The sequence below is a fragment of the Rhagoletis pomonella genome, unplaced genomic scaffold (genome assembly GCF_013731165.1).
Source record: "Rhagoletis pomonella isolate Grant_MI unplaced genomic scaffold, Rhpom_1.0 Rhpom_scaffold_00006, whole genome shotgun sequence".
NCBI lineage: Eukaryota > Metazoa > Arthropoda > Insecta > Diptera > Tephritidae > Rhagoletis > Rhagoletis pomonella.
The window spans coordinates 75,397,372-75,416,854 of NW_023458560.1; the positions used below are offsets into that span (position 1 = coordinate 75,397,372).

The window sequence follows — 19,483 nt, forward strand, 5'->3', positions numbered from 1 at the left end:
CTTCACTTCATTTTCAGCATTTCATCACTTGTTATTACAGCTTAAATTATTGGCGTGCACAAAATTATTTATTATTAGTTAATTTAATGCAATTATTAACGTGGCGATAAATTTATTTTTATTTTTTTTTTTTTATTTTAGTGTCTTGTATTTATGTACGTAGGGTGTGTAAGTGTGCATGGCATCGCTTAATTTGCCATTTGCTGCTACAAACAACAAAATTTTTTGGTGTTTTTTTTTTTGTTATGATTGAGAAGGCAGTCAGCGAATATTTTCTCTTTATTCCACAAATGATACTTCGAAGCACCATAAATGCGATTTTTTTTTTTATTTCCAGTCATAAACGCCTTAAAAAGTTTATTATTAACTTTTTTTGATTTGCTTAAGTCTTCTCTTTGAGCAGAGCGATTAGATGATTCTTCTTGGCTTTCTCTGATTTACTATATTCATCCAGAAACTGTACATAAATTTTGTTAGAACGAAAAGAGATTAGTAAAGGGCGCGAATTAAACTTGCAAAAAAGAGAGTTACAAGAGCAAGAAAAATTACATACAAAAATGCATAAAATTAAAATTCGTCCATGTATATGTATCTATCTTTCCTTGCACCCTGTAATTATTGTTGGTAAAAATATTATTTTTGTTTTTACACTTACTTCTAAATTAAAATCACGTGCTATCACATTGCGAGCATTTTGATTTTGGAACGTTATTGTGACTAAGCAGGGATAAACGACCACATTCAAATGTTCAGGTAATTTGGTTAAGCTCTTAACTATAATGGAACATTGCTCAGAGGTGAGTAGATCCTTTTGCGTGGGTAGATAACGGTAGTAACGAAAGAAGACAAATGCAAAAAAACAACAAATCAAATGTGAGTAAAAAATTCACTATGCCATTAATCGAAAATGAAACCAAAATCCGTAAGACACTTACTTGATTCTTCTTGTTGTTGGCACAGAGGAAGCCAATTGTCGCTATCAGATCTATGATCACAGCCTGCGTTTCGCTATTTTTAGCCGCCGAACATTTGTTGCCGCAATATTTGAGTAAAATTGTGACAACATCGAGGAATTTTAGCGAAAGCGTTTCACTAGACATGACATCCTGGAAGGAGAGGAAAAGATTGAACAAATTACAAAAAAACAGTCTTAAAAATTCATTAGCTGAAGATACGAAAGCTTAAAAACAAGTTTTGGGAGGCAATCATATTCAGAGATAATTTTAAATAAAGATTCTCCTAAACATCAGGCAACCATATTTTTATATTTTGCACGCTCGTAAGGATCTTATACTATCTGATGTTCAGTGGGATGACTCCAAGGTAGTTGTCGCATATAACAGAGTTGCATTGGTCTTTTTATGGATTTGGATGCCGACAGTTCTCTGTCCCCACATTTGAATCGCTTAGCTGGCAAACTATCAAAACTGTTATTTTTATCTTTCTCCTCTCTCGTTCTTACATGAATTTCTCCCAGTCATACAACGTGAAGTCCTAATATTATTAAAGTTGGACGTAGAACGCTGTGGCTCCCCTCATCCTCTTAATGGATTTATTGCCTCTCCTTTAATCCAGCATACGTGAAAATTTAGTATTACAATTGCACCTAAATCTTATGTTTCCACCAAATAAGGTGTGGTAAGATATTGCTTTAACTGAACCTTCGCAGCTCTATTTTTAGGAATGGCTAAACAGTGAATTGTGGCGTTCTTTGGTTGGTTGATTGGTAGAAGTGTCGCCTCAGCCCATGTCCAGACCAAATTAAAGCTGATCCTTGATTGTATCTGCTTTCAAGATTCGTCGGTTTCGTCAAACCATTTGGATTTTTCGAATAATCTATTTAGGCTAGTAATGGTGCATTTGGAGATCTCCCTAAGATTTTGGATGGAAAACTCCAGAGTGTGTCATGACTTATTTGTGCCGATGCTGGGCACTCGCAAATAAAGTGTAGGACCGTTTTCTTACTTCCCTCAAGACTACAGCTAGGGTGCCGAGGGCCAATGTCCTGTTATCGTGGCCGTTAATTTGACTATATCTTTCCTCGACCTCTTTAGAAGTTCTTCTGCCGTTGGCATATTCATAATGCTGTCATATATTCCTCGCAGTTTTTCTGGCTTGAAGGTTGTTGCAATGTGTATCACCCATAAAAACGTGCGACTTGCAGATGCAGTTCCCTTTTTATGAGTTCAAGTGAACAGTTTATTGTATTTGCCAACTCATCAGTCCTCTCATTTTTGTGTATGTTCCTATGGCCGGGAGCCCAGAGAAGAGAGAGATGTCTATTAACTCGGCCGTAGAGCTTAACGCACATTTGCAATCTCTGACTGTTTTAGATTTTGTTACCGGTGAGGCAAGTGCCAGAAGTGCCGCTTGGCTATCTGAGAAAAATTATGCTTTTCGTAATTCTACGCAGTTCCTCCCTAATGCTTGTATTGTTGTGTGTATTTGGTTTTTCTTGACATAGGAGAGAAAATGATGGACCTAGTGCTACAGACTATTATACATATCTCGGACCCCGCCGAAGACGATCATCCGGGGACGGCTGTTAGGCGTTTCGATGTGGAGGCCAAGTTTTTCGACTCAGCGACCAGAGGTACCTTCAGTTTGTCGTGGCGGGGTTAGAACGCGTCGGTTATCTCAAATTCCTTATAGAAAGTGTTTTTGTATGCAGATCCTTGATATTAGAAATGTATAAGTAGGTACATATATACAAAGTACGTACGTATGTATGTAAATATATCCTTTGAAAGTAAATCCTTATCATCTTGTTGTTCTTGTTAATTAAAACACTTATTTTATGAATTTATTTCCGGTATTCTGCATTTTACAGTCACATTTTGTGTGCGTTTCACTTCAGTCTGGTTATTTTTGCCAATTAAATGTTTAAATACATCGGCAATTCTCTCTTTTGTCCCGCGGCTGGCTGCCGCTTCGTCGACTTTAGCTTGCTTGCGCTGGCAATTTTATTAAACAAACTTTGGTATTTGTTTTAAATTACCACAAATAGATAAGTGCGCATTCGTGCGGCATCCTAACCAAATTTTAAATGCCAAACAAAAAGCAGAAAGCTTGCTGATGCGCTCACAAAACACCCTCCCATAGAGTATATATGTATATAGCCACCCCTGGAGCGTATAAATTGGGATGCGTTCAGATTGATATTTGTATTTTTGTTGGTTCTACGCTTTGGTTTGCTGGTATTTGCTTAGCAGGCGGAGATAATTCAGCGCTTTCTAGTTAGCTTTCATTTTACGCATCTACCCTCTTGGAAAATTTGAAGCTCTTTTAAAAAATCAAAATTTTAACTGGTTTACGCGACAAACAGGCTTTTGATTTTAACCACGAAGGCATTAAAAATGAACTTTTGGTAATGAAACCGATTTTATATAGGCTCATGAAACGTAGTCTCAGTTGACGACCTTTAATGCACGCATGCTTGGCAGTCCGAACCCATTAATGATGATTTTATATGTAGTACTAGCATCCTAGAAGATTTTCAGGTAAACAAAAAGTATGGCTTATTGGTCTAAGATCTGTTTCTTTGTCGCGAGTACCAACGCTGCTCTTTGAACCACTTGCAATAAATACACTAAGGGTTGTTTTCTTAAATAGCTTTTAAAATTTATCTGTCCTTTAAACAAAAATTTTGTTCTTAAAAAATTTAAAAGCTACTTGAGAAAACGGCTCAAAGCCCAACATATTTCGATAAGATCAGAATTGGAAAAATTTGGTACTTTCTTCCTAAAATCCCATCAAAGGGATTCTCGAAAGTATTGCAAGGTTAAGAGTTCAAAATCGTCGAATTTTCCTACAGGGCTTATTACAGTATGCGCATGTGTGTTGATTTGTGTACATAAGCTCATTGTTCGGGTTGTTGTTTTTCTCCTCATTTCGTTGTTGTTGGTTTTTGTTGTTATAGTACTTCTGCAAATAACTTTATTAGGTTTTAATCATGAGCTAAACAAAGTAAATTCAACCCAGTTCAACTTCTGTATGCGCACATAAATATGTATGTATGTATGTATCTACTCGTACATCTATCGCTTTCGTGTTGGCTTCAAACTTAATTTCTGTGTGTGTGGCTTGTATGTACATGTTTTTGTGTACTAGTATAAAGAGGAATTCAGTTCATTTTCTGCCACAAATATTAAATATTTACACAATCAAATGAAATTTTTGAGAGATGCTGCAATTATTTACTCAATATACCAACTTCAAAATCAAGCCACTATTAAAATGTGAACGAAATATATTAAGGGTATTCAGACTATATTCGTTAAGGTCTTAATTCGGTATTCGGTAACTGCAACCATTGTTTTGCTTTCGTAAATTACCGAATATATCATTACCAACTTAACGAGGTGACAAGTCTGATAATGTGGTAACACACGCGTTAAAATATCAGCTGATTCCTTTCTGTCACTTATTTGCTGGAATTTTCTCCCGTGGAATTAATAAATGTTTAAAAAAAGAAATTCACGTCAGCTGATTCGAAAGTAATTTTAACCAGAAAAAGAATAACGGGCGTTCAAAGTCGAAAGTGTTACCGAGTTACCAGATAACCAATTAATACATTAACGAGGATAGTCTGAATACCCTTATTATGTACATATGTATGTATGTATGTATGTATGCATGCATGTTTGTATGTACTAAGTACGTGAGAGGCTTTGGAAGCCAAAATATTTATACTAGGTAGTAGTCGAAAGTTACCTCAAAAATTGGACCTATGAAAATGAGTCTCTAAAAAATAATCAAATTATGGAGAATTCAAAACGTAAAGTATTTCAAAAACTAAAACCTGCTGCTTCAGAAATTCTAGCAAACATTTACAAACAAACGTAAATGTCTACATATTTTTATCTGAACTTCGAACACTCAGTCCACAAACGAAATTGATTTTCGCGCTCCGGTAGTTGAAAAAGTGGTCTGAAGTACTTTCCATACTCTGTTCTACTACCGACTCATGCAATGTCTGAACTGCTTGACGGTCTAAGCGGCCGACCGACCATCCACTGCTCTTTGTGCGACCTCATTGTGTACCATCTAAATTAGTTTGCACATTGGCCACCAGATTGGCAAATGCAGCGACGCATTCGTCAAAAAGATACGCAAACAAACATTTGGCATAACAAGCAAATACACAATGCCGGTAAATATTGACTTTTGATGAGATTGGAAAGAGGTGAGTGCAGGAGTTGGGAAGGTGCAAAGCGAGTTGGCAGGCGGAGTGCGGTCAAACAGAGGAATGGAGATCAAAACTAGGTGGGTTGACAACCTGTGACAGGTTGAGAATGTTAAGGATGAGCGCAAATCCAATTACATAATTTACTATGCTATATTTGTACCTTGTGAAGGCAAAGGTAAAGTCCATAAATTATTTCAATAGCTAGTTGAGAATTTCAGATCTACGAGGCACCTCAAAGGAGCTTGAAGGCAACCATTTTCTGGCCTTATCCTTAAAACTATCCGTCATCTCGGAAAATATTAAGAAGACGTCGAAAATACCTTCTGAAATTCCATCCAATTAAGTATTTTATTGGAATGGCAGACTTTAAAGTTGCTTCCAATCTCCCAATGGGAGTCAAACGGTTTTCTTTCAGCTAGTTCCCGCAACTGTTTGGCTGTGGCTGCTGCTGTCTACACTCGGATTCTGGAAACCTCCCCTTTCATTTCTTACGCTATAGCCGAGTAACTCGATAGATTGCCTTCAGTTATGTTGGTTCACATGGATACTCTCGCGAACGAGAAGAAGACTAAACGTTAAGTGACGCAAGCTCATCTGGGATATGACGCTCCCGAAATGGTGATACCTGAACATAGAAATGAAACACGAAGACACGCCTAATGACATAAACAGTCTGAATTCAGTTTTTCTTTCAACCTCAGGTTTTCTACAAAGTCTCAACGAGGCAGCAAGACTGTTTGTAGTCGAATCTTCCGATGTATAGACGCTCACAACCACTGAAAATCTATCAAAATTGTCAGAGATGACTCCAACGGAGACCGTTCGGCTTGATTCCAAACACCTGCTGCAATAAACAAGGAAACAAGCAGAAGTTAGCCTTCACTTGATTTCGATTTTTAACTACCATCTAACAGCCAGTTGGTCTCAAACCCTAACTACCGTTATTGGTTTAAAAGATGAACAACAGAGAATTTCAAACTGTGAATCAAACTTTCTCCAATCGGTATGAGCCGGCGACGCTGGTATGAACCCAGAGGTTTATGAAATTTCAAATGGATTCATTTTGGTGGTATTTGGATCCCGAGAATCTCTTCATTGCTCCTTTGCCTTGAAACTTTTAAACATTCTTATGCAGACCTTTTAACCTTACACTTCTCTATCAATTGAAGGGATTTTTTGGAAGAAAAATTTTAAAAACTAATTTTATTTATAAAGAGACTCGAATTTCAGAGGTATTTGCAAATCGGGCCAGCTAACGAAAATGCTAATATTTTTCCTATATATTATGAGGGAAGTCTTAAAATATAATACATTTTGAAATTCCGATAGAAAAACAGTACTGATTTTTTTTTCAGGGTGTGATGCACCCTAATGTACATATAATATTTATCTTTTAATATTGAACTGGTATCCACACCTGAAGAAGTGAAGTCAGGAGGTACCATTGTTTGTAATAAATTATATAAATGTCGGATTGCCTTTTGATTTTTCAACCTAAAAACGCGTTTCAGTTTTGAATATATGTTTAATTTATTTTATGAATCTTACTGTCATTTTCTTGTCCGTTTTTCTAGTTTTCTTTTCGATGTCCTTCCTCCTGCGTTATAGTTTTCTCGTAAGTTTTGTCCGGCAGTCCAATCTTACATAAATCATAGACAATATCTGCTTACTCAGAATTTGGAATTGACACTGAAAATCCTGACTTCGGGTTGAAGCCCTCATTTTCGATAGGTTCTCAACCTTGTAGGCCAATTCACGGAGTTGCCATCAAACAATAAAATATTAGCAGTTTTACCATAAGGGTTGCAGAACATGAAAAATTATTTAATGTAGATATTTCCATTTTGAACCGAATCGAACTATTTTTTTGAGTGGTTTTCGGTTCGGTTTTGGCCTTCCAACTTAAAAACGGTTCGGTTCGAAGCCCGAAAAAAGCGGAGTGTGGGTTCAAAAAGCGGTTCCGTTCTCAACCGGTTTGCAGCCCTGATTACAATAGGAAATTAGGATTTCGGAAATTAAGTTTCTTGAAAAAAAAATCTGGCCACACTACTCATTCTCTGAAACGTGTCTTTCGTAGACAGAATTCATTACTTAATTCAGGATAACTAGAACCATGATCGACGTTAAAGCTAATGAATTAAATCAATTAATTAATCAACACAAATTTTAAAACTTTACCAAGTCCTTCAGGTTTCCTTAAAATCCCTTCACAACTCCTCAGCAGGCCCCTGTCTTCTCTTACTTAGAACATCTCAAATTGATTTCAAACTTGCACTCAAACTCACCTTCAAGCCAACACACACAGGTTCGGTTCATTTGCATATTTCTCTTTGAATGGCAAATGTGCGCAGCTGAGAACGCGAAAAAGCAAAATTAAAAATTTACGATTTAAATATGTCACTTGTACGAATTTGCATTTTCAAGTGTCAATCGCGCGAAATGGCAACAAGGCGAATAATGTTATGTGTACGATAGCAGCAACAACAACAAAACAGCAACAACTGTCATTGAGTTGAAATATAGATAAACTTTTGCTTGACAACTTTTGCGAATGCGGAAGTGAGCAGGGTGTGGGGGGGGGGGGTAAGGATTGGGCTCCAGAAGGATTGCTCGTTTACAAAGGTAAATATTTTGACAAGTTACTTAGAAATGCCGCGAACAAGTGTGCTTGCATTTGACGTTGACATTCGATGAAGTTCGACTGATTTGCTGGCAGAGAAGAGCAGCAGCGAACATCGTACTTTGTTGTACATGCGCCTGTGCAGCCATCCGAAAGTCAGTCAGTCGGTGTTGTTGTATTTGGCGCAGCATCGGTGTCATTGGTTAAGTTTAGCTTTTCAATTCAACTTAAGTAGCTCGTCTAATCCACAAATTTCTGTTAGCAAAAGTGACGCCTGTGATGCGGTGATGCGGCGGCTTGAAGTGGAACACAACTATTGCCACATAGAATGAATTATTAATACGGCCGCGAACGATACGAAATGTTGGCAGTAAAATGTAAATCAGCTCGCGAAATGTATGCCGTCAAATGAAATACTTAGAAGGTGGAAGATGTTGACAAAAAAAAAATATATATATCAAAAGCTCATAAGTGGAAGAATAAGTTCTAAGCAACTTATTTGTGTGTAGGCAAAGTTTTCTTTAAAACTGACTCAGTACTGCAAGTTAGCAAACTTCAAAAACATTCAATTTAAACTTGCCACCAAAACGCCTCCACTTTTCTAAAGTCCTTCAACAAATTTAAATCACTTTCCAAGTCAAAAACAAAGAACGTAGTGCATAGTCCCACGACACGCTCCAATGACAGTTCAATTGCTTGCTCTCGCTTTCGTCCTTCACTTATTGTTGTTTTTTGCTTAACATTCACCAAGTATTGAAAGTTATCGTTATTTCTTTATTTGTTTCTAACCAAATGTGTTTGGTAAAGTTTTGCATTTTCCGGAAATTACAACTTCAGTTCATTCAGTTGGTCGTCGCCGTCGCCGTCGCCAATGTTGATCGAAACAAAGCAAAGGACTTGTAGAGCTCAAATACTTGACGCTACAGACCCACAGCGGCCCTCGAAAGTTTTTACTAAATTCAATTCGTTTGAGTTGTTGCCCCGATAGACGCGGACGGCGCTGCTGCGGCTATTGACTTTCCAATTTCCCCAAGTTCTGTGGGAGTGTGTGTGTGTGTGTGCGTACTGTAACTTTGAACGCTTTTCGATTTACTCTTAACTTTATTTATATTCCCTTTCATGCCTTTCATATGTGTTTTATTTTAATTTTGTTTGTCTTTTTGCATCCATCTATTCCTGCTTTTGCATTCTTCGTTATTTTAATTTTGTAGCGATTTTACGTTTGAAAAACTTTCCGAGTGCAAAGTAAAGAAGCGAATGAATGCTTTTGAACAATTTTTTTCTGCAGTCACTCGTTGGTTTGATTGTTTTTTCGTTTGTTTGTTTGTGACTTTGTCAATACGTTGGTTGGCCGATTGGTTGGCTGATTTGTTCATTTGCGTACGCTTGATTTGTTTCAGGAGGAGGGGGAACGAACTGGAGTGGCACAGAAAATGGGCACTGATTTAATTTTTCAAGTTAAGCCAGCAATACTTGGCTAGAAAGCGATGGGGCGTATTGTTGCTTTCAGTTAAACTATTCTTCCGCAGAGCTTATAAAGACCAGGCATTTAGACCGCAGTCTTGGAAGAGCTTCGTCGTCCTCCAAGCAGCTGCGACTGTGAGGATCTGGTGTCGTATTTTGTCTCGCCGTTCGAAATCCATCCGGACAATGTCCTGCTCATACCCTAGACAGAATTGAAGGCTGCGGCTTCGTGAGCTTAACGTGATTCTTGACTGAATTGGTCCAGAAAATTAGGACAGAAAAACTTGCAGTCGCCTGAAGCTGATGCGTGGCACATCTATCCAAGAGTAGTCCAAATGCAGTCCCCGCAGAGAATCGCCCAGCAGCCTATCCAGGCCGTTTTCACCACCTTCAAAAAGGGTAGCTGGTTGGTAGCACTGCGTCATTGTGCCGCGACAGTTCTATGAATCCAAATACGAGTGGCGAGTGTCTTCAGAAGGGGCATAAGGACATGATTCATAGTTCCTCGATGTCGAGAAAGACACCCAGTGAAGTTTTGGGTATGAATACCTTCGCTATCGACCTCACAAGCGTGTGAAGGCGGTTATGTATATCTCCTGGCAATATGCATAAGCTCTGTTTCTAAAAAGCAGATGAATCGGCCCATCCAGAGCTTTAAGAAAAATCGAAAAGAGCTCCGGTATGAAAGCCACCCTGAATACTCCAACACGTGGGGATATATCCACAGACAACGCAACTAGCGGAGATAAGATCCTACCACACGTTCAGACAAAAGTCGGGCCTACTTAGGCAGTCTGGACGGCCCAAATTTGTTACTGCCCAAGGTCTATTCACAATATTCCCCGAAACTGTTTGGAAAATTCTTAGCCTGATACAACTACTACAGAACGAAGCCAAAGGATTTCGGAGGCAGATTGAAAATATACCAAGTTATGGTCAGGTCCTGTTGTAGGGTAAATTGTTCCAAATTAGAAGACACATCACGAAATTCAACGCAGGACGTGGAAAAAAATACGCCGGATCACGCTTTACCACTAGACCAACCTGCCTAAATACGCCTGGATCGATTAACACAATATGGATTCAATATACAAATAATAATTTAATAAGCATAAATATGTATCCAATTCACACATTCTCTTAATTTTTCATTTTAGATTGAAGTATTCTGCGTTAAATCTTTGCTTACCTGAAACGTCGCCAAATCCAGCACCGCCATGGAGACCAACAGATTGAAGGTTGCTGCCGCCAATGACACAGTGCGCGGTGGGATGCATTCACCTGCGAAGAGAACAAACAAAAATTACAATCCAATGCAAGCAACTCGATTGAAAATACAAAAAAAAAAAAAACTTCATCTCAAATCCACATTTGAACTGTCCGGATGTGGAGCTAATAAAAACATAAAAGGGTAAAATGACTAATTTCCGCCTTTGCTCGCATCTCACGTCAGCTAGCGTAGAATCGACAAAAGGCCAATCAAGCGTAAAAATGCACTTTGCACTCGATTAGAATGTACTTAGACGTTTTACGAATGTGCGAAAGGCGAAGGAGAGCAGAATGCATTGCCGAGTAATGAATCACAGCCAAATGAGAAAAAACAAAAAAAAAAACATAAAAAAGTAACTGCATTTGCCACTATCCTAAAATAGCAATTAATTTTCTTTTGTTTTTTTTTGTTTCTTTCAATTCTTCAGTTCTTGTTTCCTTCGCCAGCGGCTACTCACCGATTGGCACAACGCACGCGTACAGCATCGATACTGATCCAAAGAGTTCCGTGGATTTGGCCGCGCCCAGGAAGCGCGTCGCGTCTGTGGGTCCTTCGAAAGCATAGAAAGAGAAAGAAAACAAATGTTATTCAAACGAACTAAATTGGTACAACAAATTAGCCAGAAGATGTTAACAAACGGCTAACAAAATAGCCGACTTAAAAGACTCGCGCACAGCAGTTGCATCACGTTTACAACTACAATAAAAGGCAGTTAGTTATTGTTCATTGCCGAGTGGCCAAAACCACGTTTCAGCTACTGGTGTTAAAGACTGGTTAAAGACTTTGTATGCGATTAGTTAGGCCATCGTTTTTTTTTTGCTTACCTGCCGGACAGACATCAATGAAACGTGTGAGGAAGCCAAGCGTGGCCAGCAACGAGAGCACCACACTTTGATGATTCTCAATGGATTCGCGTATTTTCATGCAACGTCGCGAAAGGATTTCGATGAGACCAATTATAACGGCATAGCTGCAAAGAGAAGAAGAGAAAATTTAGTATATATGCAATGAAAAAATTTATTCGTTTAAAAGCGTAAGACGTTAAGAGGGATTTCAAGATAAAAAAAGGGTCGGAATGTTAAGTTCAGCGCACCCCTCATTGGGATCGGAGAATTTTAAAAAAGTATTAAGCGCTTGACAAAGCGCAAAGATTATGCCGATTAACTAACATACAAATGCACATTAGAACTTTATTTGGGCAGACACCACACCAGTAATGTTCATTGCCTTTTTATAGATACACAGGCAGCACCTGAACATACTCAGAAATGTATTTTTTTGTAGTTTTGCTATATTTCTTAAGAAAACTCATTTGCATTTGTAATGCGAAGCGCGAGTTAATTGAAATAAAGGATTCTCATGAATGGACTCCCAAGACTTTTTCACTGTGCTTGTGTTCTGTTTAGGGGAATAGCAAGTACGCGGTTCACCAGTTCATCAATCATCATCTTCATGATTTACACAGTGTTGTTCAATTTCTGGTTCCAGCAAAATCAAAAAAATTTGTTTTCGAATAGCTTTCGTCCCTCGGCAGACAATGGCAAACCTGCGAGTGTACATTTGCCATAAAAAGCTTCTTCGGAGGTGGACTAAAACTGTACATCTCTCCATTTGTGTCAACATCTAGAAGCAGAACAAGAATTGGAGGAGAAGCTCGACCAAAACGTAGACAACGTTTAAGCTCCAAACAGTCGTTTATTCGAATATGATATCCTGTTCATCCCCAAATAACCTAGGATATAATTTTAGAACTATTTAGAGGTTTCCTTTAAACTGCAAAAAAGCCTTGTATGTAAGAAAAAAAACGGTTTTTTTCGATTAAAAAATCCGGTTTATTCGATATTCGATAAAACCAAGATTTCGAAAAAACGCCTATAGATATCAAAAAAAGAACTGGTGGAAACCGATTTAGAAAACCCGGACCAATCACTCTATTATGAACGTACGTATGAATATATTTAAAGTACATAAATATATTCGTAAAATGTTATTCGCATTCAGGGATAAAATTTCGCCAACATTAAACCTGGAATGGATTCTGCAGTAACCTGAAAAATAATATCGAACTCATTCTTTTTACTTCCATCGAAAATTATTCTAATGCTTCGTAGGTCGACATTGGAAACATCTTAAGCTCCCCAAAACAAAGCGAATAAATTATGCGGAGGTGTATCTGGTTGCTCTGCAGGTTCTGATTTTAAGTCTAATTTACATGCTCTTAGGTAATCTAACAAAATAAATAAATATTCTTCGCTTCATATACCTTGCCAAGTATTTGGTCAAGCTCCTTGTTAGCTTGTGGTGGCCGATTTGATGTTCTCACACAGGTAGAGTTCTACGCCGCCTCCGAATTGCAACTATTTTTTTGAGCAGAATTACACCCGGCAGGTTGGCCATAGCCTACCGAGAGACACCGCTAACAGAAAAAATGTGTTGGATGTTGCTCCAACGAGGGCTCGAACTAAGAGATCGTCATCAAGTCAGGATATAATTAGAGCATTTTTATGCACTTCTCGACTTATATGATTTACTGGCATAGCTTATGGTATATCCTGACATGTAGACCCGCTAGTTATATTACTAATTGTCTTTCTTGGGTTTGAAACATAATATTAGCAAGGCCGAAAAATCCACACACAGGAAATGCTGAACAATTTATTTGCTGCATTCTAGCTGCCAGATGCGTGCAACTCTATAATAGTTCAGGCATATCCTTGCTGCATGTTTGTTGGTTTTCATATATTCATATAGTACTATGCCTAGAAATAAGTGCCCCGTTATGGTTGCTAATATGCTGACTGCTCTGTGATTGATCTATTAAGCAGATTTGAGGTCGTCTTCCTATCCTGTTGTATTCAGATTATGTAGAGTGATATCCGAAGAAACCACATTATTTAAGACACCTGAGTATTTGATATGAAAATAAAATAAAAGGGTATACTAACTGCGCCAATCTTCACATTTCAAAACGGAAAACCAACTTCAAGTGAGAGAAAATATACCGTAAATTTGTAAATTAAAACGAATAAAAATGTCAACAACTTCCAAAAGCTCTTCAGTGAGCAACAGGCCAACATATTTATTTGTAAAAATTTTCTGACCGAAAAAAAGTTGAAAAATAAACTTGAATAAAGTTGAAGCCCTATAGCCCTACACATTACAGCCACGCAATAGAGAAGTGCAAACGTTCATAATGGCAACACTTTGGCCACCAACCACAACTCCCCTACTCCCCTACCGCCTCATGACAGCGCTCTTATACTCTCTATATACACCAAATGACGCGTACGTGTTTTTAAGTAGCGTGTGTATTTGACACTTGTTAAAATATTTGTCCTTTAACCAATGCAGACGCGTACGACGATCTTCCTCATCCGCTGCCACGCTACACCACATCGTAATCGTGCTTGAGAACAAGCACAGGCGACTTGGTAGTTAGTTATCCCTTTTCTGTGTGTGTATGCGAGTGAGTGTGAATGCCGTTTACTGCTCGAGTGGGTGACAAAAACAGCAATGAAATGGCAAACAAGTATAAATATGAAGCAAAACAAAAAAAACACAGTCCTGCCGAATAAAATATGTAGCAAATAGAATGACGAACCGAAATGAAATGAAAGAAAGCACCGGAAAAATCCAACCGAATCGCGCAAACAAACTGTTACAATTCACACAAGCGCACAAGCGCTCATTTAAAGCAAAGCGGCTAACAAGGATACACAAGGATGCAGCAGACATTTGGATAAATAGAGAACTTTGTGTTGGGTGAAAAAAAAGCAGTAGACAAATAGAAAAAGCCGCTGCCATTGCCAGTTTGCGCTTCTTGAGTAGCAAACTGAGTAACAAACAACAACAACAACCATGTGGCGAGGAGGCGACGGCAGTGAGACAACGGCGACTCATCAACACGACATATCGACACGTCAATGACAGCGTGCTAAGGCAACAACAACAACTACTTCAGAAAAAAATAAATGAGAAAGGGCAGGCAGCTATAGGCGGTCGGTGGTAGCAGCGGTGGGAAAGCAGCATTATCCTGCTGCTCTATTCGGTAAGAATATTTAACGAACGTGTTTTTACAGCTAACAAGGATGTTAATTTTATTTTGTTTACTCTACTACTACTACACGCAGATACTCTTAGGCATTTGTTCGTGTGTGTGTGTGTGTGTGTTTGTGTGCAATTCGTCCCTTATCCAACGGCACTGCATTGTAACTGGGTGTAACTCTAAACAATTCATTCGATTCTTGGTCCAGGGGATAGATAACTTGTTTATTTTTGTTGCCACTACACTTCAGCGACAGCAAATGTTGGTAAACTTTGCGAATGATGGACAAGTGCATGAGTACTTACACAGATGCAGGATAACGAGCAACAAATCTAAGATATATCAGTATACTATACTATTCCTACAAATATATGGTACCTAGCAGAAATCAAAAAATGGTAGGGTTATAGGGATTTCTCAACACTTCTGCATATGCAGTTATGCGATTGCACATCTACTTCTAATCCTAGTCTAAGAGTTACACATATTTGGATGCACTGTTAATGGCTAAGTTCATATGCCAAAGAGGTGCCACTTGCAGGCCCGTAGCCACGAACACCTACAACCAACCACTGAGGCATCCTCTTTCCTATAGAGGCTGAAACGGTGGATGGCGAATTACCTTAGAGCTTCACAGTTGTAGAGGTGCTTTTTCGATATCAAACTTCGAAGCTTCGAGTTCAAACTTCAAGGAATTAAAAGAGGTGGCCCACAATATGGTGTCTTTTCGTACGAAGCACTATTTGACTCTTACAATCCCTCCTATCTTTCTGGTGTCTCTCCTACAAAATCAACGGCGACCATTTTAACCACCTGAACGAAAGTGGTCAGGGTGCAATTAATATCAACGTCACTTGCACCAGCAGCTTGATCTCTTTCTCCGCGAAAATAAAAGCGAGGAAAGTTGCTGGCAACATACGCACAACCACTTGACCAGACGTTGTACAGACAAGCCATCAACGACCTTCACCCAAAGTAAATCATCACCTTTACAAACACAGGCGCTGTGAAGGCCGTCATCGGAGTTTAATCATCACCCATCCCATTCCATGAAGAGATGCAGCTACGAGAGACCTGTGTAACTCTGTCGCAACCAAGATCTCGACACTGTAGCAAACTTAACTACTCATCTACACTCGATCCCCAAATAGGCAACACATGGTTTTATCGAAACGTTTCACCTGCCTCCATCCCAGCCTCCCCCTCCGTTTGGTCTACCTCGTAGAAACACCACGTTTTCTGGATCTGTAGTTGTTTGGCCTTAGATCAGACTGCTTTGCAATCTAGTTAAAATGGGCCCACGGCTACATATGTATGTACATATACTTGTACACGGTGGCGCAAAATTAATCACCCTATCGGGGTTTGCGCCAATTGGGTAAACAAATCGGCGCTTAGCTGCTCTACTCGAACAGACTGATACCACTAGAGTCGTTCCCGGTGTCCTGAGAACGAAAAAACATCAACCAGACGACGGGCATCACCAAACGGGCCCTACAGCAAATTCTAGTGAAAGACTTACACATGTTCCCGTACAAAGAGCAAAAAGTGCATCAGTTAATGCTTGCTGAAAGTCCGTTGCGTGTGAATTACCGTCCAGCCATCCTCAATTTCAACAACGACGAGGACGATTTTGTGTCGAAAATCACCATAAGCAACGAGGCGCACTTCCACTTAAGCGGTTACGTCAATAAGAAAAATCTTCGTTCCTGGGAAAGTGTGATCCACGAAAAGCCATTACATCCCCTCAAAGCCACTGTGTGGTGCGGCGTTCACGTGGGAGGAGTGATTGGGCCGTATTTTTTTGAGGACGTCATCGGCAATACGGTCACTGTTACTGGCGAACGCTACAGAGCTATGATAGACGACTTCTTACTGCCGCAATTGGATAAACGGGACTTGGTGAACATGTGATTCTAAAAAGATGGTGCAACCGCACCGCGTTATCTCTCGTTTTGTTGATTTGGCATGACTAGCGGATCGCCTGATTTAACCATCCCAGACTTCTTTCTTTGGAGCTACTTGAAGTGGCGGATTTATGCCAACAAGCCTCAGGCAATCGCAGCCCTTAAGTAGAATATTCGACAGGAAAGCAAACAGTTATCATCGGAAATCTTACGGAAAGTTATGGAAAATGCGATAAAACGGGCAAAAATGTGTATCAACACTGGCGGCAGTTACATGACGTATGTATGTATATTATTGAAAGCATAAAGCCTATAGAATGTGCTAAACATATGAGTGAAAACCTGCCAACCCGATAGGGAAGCAGGGCCGGCAAAAATAAACAACCCAACGTTTTCACATTCCACATATAGCCTTTTAATACTATGTATTACGAAATATACATGACATCCTTAGACGATTACGTAGGTTCACTAAACCCTTTGTTGGGAACTCGATCAACTAGGATACATTTTACGCGAAACTAAAGTTATAAAAAGCGTTGGATTAACCTAAATAACTACCTACGGAATGAGCAAATTTTGCTTGGGGAAGAGCTATATGACACGATTTTGCTTGTGTTGTTGTTTTAAAATGGGCGAGTTATGTACATGAAAGAGTCAGATATAGTTTCGTAATATTATTAAACCAGCAAAGTCTTAAGAAAATCAGCAAGTTTACCCGAGTAGGTACATGGAAATTCAAACTTGTTTTGCGAGAGATGCTCAATCAGCTGGATTTGATATTGCGCTTCAAATTCTTGAACGAAACTCAGCGCCACAATTTGGGAAACTTAACACTTCTAAGTACATATGAAGGAAAGTACTAAATAGAAAACTGGACAAAAGCTACAGCAGGAAATGAAATTGTAAATTCCACAACCAACGATTGGCAGAGGTGAGAGGACGCTCCAAAAAAAAAGAAAAAACATGCTGGGGATGCTTATTGTTTGCTTAAAGGCTTCCGATCCGCATGCGACTGACCAATGATGCACTTCTGAGCAAATGTAGGCATTGTTTGGTGATGAAGTTCGAGAGTCATTTTACTTTATGCACACATACTAACACATACCCGTAGATGTATGTTAGATACATATTTGTGCTTGTGCGGGCTGAACACTGTAAGGGACGGATGCCGTGTTGATTTAAGAAAATTATTAAGGATATTTTTGTGGCGCTGATGAGTTTGCTTTGAGCTTTTTTTTTGGGCAAGCAAAGTGCCACATAAAATCTACGAAAAGCAGTATGCGAGCCATCAGGATGTGTCAGTCAAAAGGGTGCCAAAATAAGTAAATACATATTTATGTGTACGTATGTATTAGCGGGAAGGACACTGGACACTCGAGAGTAGGATTATGAAGGATGTGGTTAAGGCCATAAGAGTGTTGGGTTTGTTTGTGGGCATTTAGGCGAGTTCGAATGTGAACCAACATGTACGCGTGTGTGTGCGTCTTTTATGCGCAGCAAAGCTGTCAACACACAAATGGACACGTACGCTGCTGAGTAGTTGACACTGGCGCTGATGATGGAGAGCTTGAGAGCATGAGCAATAATACGAATGATGGATACGTTTTACGTTCAAAGCACACAAATGTAGAAAAGCAGTTGGCGAATAAATAAACAGAAATACATTCACATGTAAGGAAAAAATAACGATATCGGGTGGGATGTTATGCGAAAGCAAACGGAAGTAGGCATCCCAACAGCGTGGAACACCAGTTTGCGATCCATAATGACAGCGCTCTTACTCCTCATACACACCCCACCCCGCTAGAGCGACAGCAATTTGAGGATTGAGTAATGGACACTTTTATTTTCCGTGCACTTTATGCCACTTTTATGTGTCAAAAAGGGTCAAAATGGATTTTGTTTAACGTACATGGCATAGATGCGCGTAGCCAAGGGAGTTGGGGAGCACGACGTCAGCGAGCCAGTGAGCCAGTGAGCCAGTGTCAGCAAAAGTCACACAATTTATTATCTTGATTTGTCATGCTGCGATAATCATTCATATTAGATATGTATTTAGAAATAGAAAAAGCGGGTTTAGTCTCTCTCGTACCCCTTTGAAAGCTTCAAAAAATAACTCATCCATAAAAGCTATTCAAGCGCTGTGGGGTTGCCCACACTTACAGCATTGGGAGGCGAAAGGCGAAAGGCGAATCGAAGTCTTTACTACTCTCCAGTGCCGCTGATTGTTGCTATGTTTATTTTTACGAGCGTCAAAATATTTGCACACAGCAATTTTCTATATTGCACACACACACACACACACACACATATATGGTGACAGCGCTCTTATTTACCTACAATTATCGAGCAACACAATCAATTTTACTCTGGTGACCAATGAATGATCCGTGGAATCTGGCAAATTAGTGGGTGGGTAGCGGGTGAGTGACGGCTAAGTGGTTGAGCACAGCCTGCCGCTCAAGTGCTCCCCCGCCCACTGTATATTCTCCCTTAACGGTATTTGCTTATTTTGTGGTAATTGATGATGCTGATGCTGATGGTTTTGTCATTGCGCTTAGAGTCATCCTCGTCATTCGTTTAATTCATTTACTGTTTCATTTGTTATGATAAATCACGCGTGAATTTAGTTTGATTTGATAGTTTTAGTGCATAAATCAGCATCACTAATTGAAAGGATAATAATAATAATAAATACCGTGCTATTGTTGTTCTTACTTTCGTTAAGTTGTTGTTGGTTGATAATTATGATATTGTTTACACAAATTTCGGAATGAAATCTGCAATCATTTGTTTAACCTAAAAACATAAAATTTATGCAGATAACATTGATGATGATGGGAGGATTTGATGAGTAAACAAGAGATTCGGAGAACAAGTGGAAAGGTATGGCAATACTATAATCAAGAAGGCAAAGATATAGATAAGGAGGATGAATTAGATAAAGATAAAGATAAAGATAAAGATAAAGATAAAGATAAAGATA

General features: G+C 39.1%; 1 protein-coding gene across 2 annotated transcripts in view; it reads right to left on the reverse strand.

Moving 5' to 3' along the window:
- Nucleotides 1-243: 243 nt before the first annotated feature.
- Nucleotides 244-19,483, reverse strand: part of LOC118741297 (calponin homology domain-containing protein DDB_G0272472) — a 107,287-nt gene continuing 88,047 nt past the window's right edge. For both annotated transcript variants that reach the window (XM_036473231.1, XM_036473230.1), the window contains exons 7-12: nt 11,367-11,512; nt 11,000-11,092; nt 10,462-10,553; nt 936-1,106; nt 656-808; nt 244-457 (exon numbers count right to left, since the gene is read on the reverse strand). In XM_036473231.1, the coding sequence (XP_036329124.1) occupies nt 383-457; nt 656-808; nt 936-1,106; nt 10,462-10,553; nt 11,000-11,092; nt 11,367-11,512 (730 nt within the window). In that variant the 3' untranslated portion in view covers nt 244-382. The remainder of the gene's footprint in view (nt 458-655; nt 809-935; nt 1,107-10,461; nt 10,554-10,999; nt 11,093-11,366; nt 11,513-19,483) is intronic.